General features: G+C 39.7%; 1 protein-coding gene across 1 annotated transcript; it reads left to right on the plus strand.

Moving 5' to 3' along the window:
* The first annotated feature begins 290 nt into the window (after positions 1-290).
* cep57l1 (centrosomal protein 57, like 1) lies at positions 291-4,449 on the plus strand. Its single transcript, XM_063901375.1, has 11 exons — positions 291-517; positions 1,071-1,242; positions 1,339-1,527; positions 1,616-1,737; positions 2,104-2,217; positions 2,308-2,385; positions 2,573-2,662; positions 2,765-2,839; positions 2,941-3,203; positions 3,278-3,422; positions 3,733-4,449. The coding sequence occupies exons 1-11, from the start codon at positions 497-499 to the stop codon at positions 3,931-3,933; spliced, it is 1,470 nt and encodes a 489-aa protein (XP_063757445.1). The 5' UTR covers positions 291-496; the 3' UTR covers positions 3,934-4,449.
* The last annotated feature ends 2,523 nt before the right edge of the window (positions 4,450-6,972 follow it).

Genomic DNA, 6,972 nt, shown 5'->3' on the forward strand with positions numbered 1-6,972 from the left:
AATGATTTTTCACAGCAAGTAATATAAAACATTTCTTACTGTAAGCATCCTTATGATAAGATGCCAGTTTGCAAATATGTGGGGAAATCTGTGCCAAATGCCTGAAGGCCCTATTTATTTTCTTTTTGTATGGTGGAAGGGAAAATTAGACTACCTTCTGATTTTATATACACTATAATAACGTATCATGGTGTCTTTATCAGATATCTTTTTTATACAGGCTGTGGACTGTGGTCATCATGTTTAAAAAGAATGAGACACTGGAATGGAAAACGTCGTTAAGGAAGCAAACAGAGGAAAGGCGGAACCAATGTGAGGAGGGCGGCAAAGAGGAGGGAAATTTAAAAAGTGCGGACTGTGTGTCGGTGACAGCACAACTGAGTGGCTCGAAGAAATCAGTCGGCTTGCATCATAAAAACCAAGCAGTCGGATAATATTACTACTTTATCTAAACATATGCTTCTTGTGTAGGGACTAGACACCTCGATGTCATCAAATGGAGACTTATCACGACCAGGTAACAAACCATCCGTTAGCTAGGGGAATTGCTAACACATTAGCTCTAGCATTGTTTACGTTCGCCAGCCCGGCTTTATGTGCCAACTTTAGGGTTATATGAAGGAGCTTTTCCACTGGTTTTGATGGGTGTGTTTATCGAGCTTTACTTACAAGGGGTGGTTGCAAAGGGCGTTACTGATTGTTGATAAGATAACTTAATATCGAAGTGCTATTTGTAAACAGGACGGGTTGTTTGCTTATGTAACGTTAACGTTTACAGAACGCTTGTTGTTATACCTCAGCTTGGGCTGCGGGAACTTTTTAAATAAGCACGTATTAATTCCTGTTTCTGTATTGACAAAGCAATTATTTATTTATTTGTTTATTCCACACATTGCAGTTATTTTAAAACGAAACATGTACACTTTACGAAACACAATATGTACACTTCACACACATTTTATCGCACATGGTGGACAGGAGCAGGGAGAAAAAAACCTGCCCATTGTTAAAAATGAAATAACCACAAGGCAATTGTTCGTTGATTAATCTTCTCTACCTTTTGTCTGTAGACCTTGGACTCCCCCTCCAAAAACAGTTACATTGGGAGCTATTACCAGCCTCCAGATCGGATGCTACCAATAGCAAGACAGCTGGAGTTTCTGGCTCCCTCATCAATCTGCATGGACCAACATATAACCAGCCCTCGAGGGTCTCAGACCAAAGCTAATATTGACAGCATAGGTATGGCAGACAACTTTTTCTTCGCCTCCCTTATACAATGATTTATATTTATATCCACCTTCTACAATTTTAAGTATACCTTTTTATTTCTCTCAGCTGTTGTTGATGCACTGAAGACCCTCCAGGAGAAAATCAGGCGTTTGGAGCTGGAGAGGAAGCAAGCGGAAAAGAGCTGTAGTCAATTTTCCCACGATGTTAAGAAGCATCAACAGGTCACAGCATCTCACACAGTGCCCAGTCAACCAGCAGCAAGTGTGCCTGAGACAGACAGCTTAGGCAGGAAAGGTAAGTGATGAAAGCGTCAGAGGGAAAGGCCACTGCAAATGCAACTTTCTGTGTTTTTTAATAGTTCTGTGTGTCTTGATGACAACAGAGTTGGACTCAAAGCTGCAGTCTGCAGAGGCTCGGTGTAAGGTTCTTGAGAAGCAGCTGGACTACATGAGGAGGATGGTTGAAAATGCTAAGACGGAGAGAAATGCACTAATGGAGAATCAGGTAGTTCCAAAATAAAACTAAACTCAACTTTATTTATAGAGCTTTCATACAGTCAGTACATACAGCTCAATGTGATTCACAGAGCCAGATGAAAATAGCACAGAAAAAAAGACAACAAGGCTAAAATAATGTCTTGAGGCTCCAAGATAAATAAATAAATATCTTTCTTTAAAAGTATACCCATAAACAATAACCTTATTATCATATAGATAAGTTATAGGCTTATTATCTTTTAGATTAGATTTAAAGTACATTTTTTTGGAGTGAGGTTTATATTGTTACGTTATTATCTGTGTTTTATTAGTTCCTAGGATTGCTGAATGTATGTTGCTACTTCCATTTAATTTTTGTTTACTCCCCTTCAAGGCTTCACTGCAGAAACAGCGGCCAAGCAGCTCAAACTCCCAATCTCAGCGTGAGAAGCTGGAGAAACTAGAATCAGAGTGTCTTAAATTGAGTCGGACCCAAGCTTTGGCAGAGGTAAGTCACAGTTTTACAATTTAGTCCAAAAACTGATGATGAGAAGCTGAATTATAAGATTATTATTTGAATGCAATGTTACTCTTTCAGACAAAGCTTGCCATTTTGGAACAAAAACTACTGAAAGAAGAGCATGAGCGTAAACTTGTGCAGGAGAAAGCAGAGGAGGTCAGTCCACACACACTTCACTTTTGAATCAGCTAAACAATTATACAATAATCTACAGTTTTTGTTAGTTTGGCTTATAACAATTTGTCTAGTGGCTTTTACGTTACACTGTTTAATAATGGTTAAATGCCAACAAAACCTAAAAAACACTGACTTGACTTTTTTGCTATGATTGCCACTTCCTCAGCTGCAGAAGGAATTGAACATCAACTTTCAGTTGTCTCTGCTTAAAACCGAAGAAATAAAGCCAAAGAAGAAAACCAAAAAGACCACCAAGGTAGATTTATTTAGATATAAAACAGAATAACTGCCTGCATTTCTTTAATTGAAAAATGATTGTTTACACATAGTAGTGATAACAGCTGTCTCATATCTCCAGAAAACCTCCAGACAGAAAGAGCTGGCATCACCAAGCAGCCCAAGGCACAAAATAATGCCCTTTGTTGCAGGAACGGTACGTCAGTCCTGATGCAATAACTCTTAAACCACATATTATTATGTTCTTCCTTTTTACATTTTTATTTTATTGATTTCGATGTTCTATTCCTGGTGCAGTCGACCAGCCCGAGCCACTCAGTCCACGCCAATATACAGAGTATACTTCACATGATGAAGCACCATCAGCCCCAGCTGTGTGAGCGAGTGAGCGCCATGCACAGGTCTGGTTGTGCAGCCAAGAAAAGCCTCCAAAGGGACTTTTCTCCACCTTCCACCACCTGTAACAAGCCTGACAGGGACCCCCAACGAGTGGAGGAGTCACTGGGCTCACTGTCTGACCTGCTGCTCGCTCTGCAGGACGAGCTAGGACAAATGAGCTTGTGAGTAAGCTTTTTATAGATATTGTCTTACATTTTCTTTTACATATTTGGTCATTTATGTGTTTCTTTGTCAGTGAGCATCAGGAGCTAGAGCATCAGATAGATGAGATGCAACATCGCGAGCAGAAACAGGACCTGCAGAGAGAACTGGAGAGGCTGGTCGCCAGGATGGAGGAGAAGGGAGCTCAGATCACTAAACTCCGCAAACACCAAAAGACGGTATGTGAACCATCACTCAACACAACCCATAGGCAGGCTTTGTATATGTGAAAGTGTGTATGCCAAAACAAATGTATGTACAGTTTCTTTCTGGTAATACAGATTTTATTTTTATTTCCAGTAACTTTATTTGACATATAAAATAGTAAATCACTTTGTCTTGAGGACCATTTCATATAAAACTGATTGGCCATTCAATGGTCATGGCCAATTTGCTGACCTGTTGGTGCATCTCCGTTTGTAGTGTCAGTTGATCTCCATCCCTTATTCTGTAGGTATCTAATGTTTCCTCCCTTTTGCTTCTGCACAGGTCCATAAACTGACCCATCCTGGGGCTGAGGATCCTAAAACCATTAAGCCAAGCAGCATCAAGCCTCCTGTTCCCTCTCCTGTGAAGGCTCCGAAGAAAGGAAAGAGAAGTGGGACCACGAACAACAACCTGCAGCTTCTCAGAGAAACCCAAAAGTTCAGAAACAAATTAAAACAGGATGACCTCCGCTGGGAAACATGAGGCTCTCTGAGAGACCTTTCAGTGTGCGGGCTTTGATGCTACAGCTGGATGGACCACAACACTACCCATGGTTCCTTGTGGTCTGCTTTTCCTTCTCTTCAAATGGCCTTTAGGATATTTTTAGTAACAACTGAGAAGAGGGAATAAAGTGTTTTGGGATTTCACACAGGACTTGATAATATGTTTCTCATTAAACCTGTTAAACAATGGGTGATGGACTTGAATGACGTAAGGCTCATATGAGTAGATAGTTTATAAATCATGACCAGGATATCTCCAATGAAGCTGGAGTAATCTCTTTTAATTTTTAATAAAGCTTATTATCTCTATTCTAAGTACATTTTTGTTCACATGTTCATTCTGCCAACACAAATGTTTTTCTATAACGACTTCATTGCTTTAACTTCACACTGAAAACCACTAGGTGGCAGTGCTCAGCCTATGTCAAAGTTACACATGTGAGGGCTTTTACACCCCACTGTACAGTTTCATGTATAATAAAGCAACTTAAGAATGTATGGGTGCAGCAGCAATATCCTGCAGTCCTGAACAGTGTGTACTAGAGATGGATCAACTTCTTTGTATACTCTGTTGAAGCCACTGGTTGGACAGCTGAGTAAATATTGCCCGGTCACAGGACAAACGGATGTGGTTTCTAAACGAGGTGCAAAAGTGGAAGGAAATGCTTCTTGCCACAGGGTTTTGCAATTTCACACTGCCAGAACAGTCAGTCTGTTGAAATTCAACTGTGATAGCTATTACTCTTCTTTAGATTTGTCACACGTTCCCAGATGGCCTTGCTATTTTGTGTGTCAGTCACCTTTTTGTACGGTGAATATATGAAGCTGCATCATAACATTCCTACATTATCTCCTCTTATCAGGACTGTCGACATTTTTATAAGGTCATATTTTTTGCCTCAGTCAGAAATAGTTGTGATAAAACTTTATTTAAAACAGTGCAACACCCATAACTTCCCTGACCAAGGTTCTGGGTTCATGGGAGTCCAAAACAGCTGATTTTTATTGTTGCATTCAGCATTTCAGTAGTAGTATTGATTGGTCCTGGTATTCTTGGCATGACTCTGAGTTCATGGCATGGCTTAATGGACTGAGCCGAGAGAGACTAAACCTATTGCATTGTTTTCCAGTGCTCCCATATTAGATTACAGACCTTGACTGGAAACAGAAATCAGGTTAGCCAAGGTAATTCGAGAACCTTCATTGGCCACATACAGCATTTCTCCTGACCATGCAGCCCTGATACCTGTGACTGGACAACCTTTTATTTAATAGCAGTGTATGTAGGAGGGCTGGGTAGAGTCTGTGTAAGGCATCTTGTGTGGGTATGTCAAAGAATGACCTATAAATGGTAAACATCGCAAGGTAAGTCCACATTGTACACTGTAATGCTGCAACTACAAATCAGCTAACATTGTAATTATTATTTGGATTTCATAAATACATAAAATACACAAAAATGTTTATCAGAGTTTCTAAAATGTCTAAATGTCTTGTGACAGTCCAAAATCCAGTGATATTCAGTTTAATATGATATAAAAGAGCAAAACAGGAGTTCACCATATTTGCTGGCTGAAAACAGCATGTTCTGACATGCATGGCAATTAAACAATTATCCATATACAATTGGGATTATCTGTTCAGTTGATCGAATCATTCATGGGTTAAAACATTTTCTATCCTCAGTGTGCGAAAAGCTCATAAAATAATAGAGAGCATTAGTGTCCATTACCATCAGATACTGGCCAGGGTTGGAGATTGTTTTTAATGGTTCACACGAGAGAGAAATTATGTGGTTATCCAAAAATCATTTTTCCTGAAACTCCTTGGTTCTGGGAAACAGTGCCAGATGGGGACTCTGTGCCACTGGAAGAATAACTGCTCAGCAGAAACATCAATTCTACACACACACACACACACACAGACACCTTGTTCAAGAATGTAGTCAACTATACTGACTGGGATTCATGAGGGGCGAACACACACATTTCCTTTAAAGCAACAGTTTTTGCTACAGAAGCAGAAACTTGGCGTGACCTTGGAAACTGATTGTGTCCTGTCTGTGTTTTTCCATGAGTGAAAAACAATCAGGGTTGTTCTGAATAGATTGGTGGGTTTCTCTGGGTTTGAATTGCTACATTAGAGCAAATGAATGGCTGAAAGGAATTAGGTTTCCTTTTCAAAAACATGTTGATTGCTGTCATACACAAAAAGTTATAAACAGCAAGATAATGGAAAGTGTTTATCCACTGATTTTGCTTTGTTGTATACAAGATTTGAACGCCCTCCGAAAATCAGTGAACATATGTGAAGATTTTAGGGCTGTATGTTTGTGTGTTGCCAAAGGTGGTACCAGTATATGGGGAATTTGAAGCAAACACTGGCTAGCTTAGCAGAATGTCTGTAAACACCTAGAGGCCTTTTCTGTCCATAAGAATAACAAAACACAAATATTAAGCTGCACTGTCTGTTTTTTAACCAATTCATCTTTTAAGTATTTTCTTTGCATATAATGGCAGAACATGCTGTTTTCAAATATGGATATGTCCTGATTTTCTCTGTATATATCAAATTGATGCCTTAAGATTTCGGAAGACATTGAAAGACTGCGAAGGACATTTCTCACTATGTTCTGACATTCTATAGACCCAACATTTAATGAGTTAATCTATGAAGTTAGGAGATTTATTGATAATGAAAACATTTGTCATAGCCCTACACGCATCTCCAAATCCATAGGTAAACACTGCTGAACTTGATCCCTAATTGTTTAGGTACTGTAAATATTTGATGAGAGGGTTTGTTCTGCACTGCTTTGCTATTATTTGCTCCTGTAAGATGAGAGCTTAGCCACACACACACACACACACACACACACAAACACACACACACACACACACACACACAGAGGGCAAGTCAAAGCAGACCCTGAACCTTAACTGATACTTTTTGTTGTCTGGGCAACCAGCCGCTCAATTGTAACCATGGTGATGTATCCTGAGACCTGGCTCATCGTCCC

The sequence above is a fragment of the Eleginops maclovinus genome, chromosome 15, assembly GCF_036324505.1.
Source record: "Eleginops maclovinus isolate JMC-PN-2008 ecotype Puerto Natales chromosome 15, JC_Emac_rtc_rv5, whole genome shotgun sequence".
Lineage (NCBI taxonomy): Eukaryota > Metazoa > Chordata > Actinopteri > Perciformes > Eleginopidae > Eleginops > Eleginops maclovinus.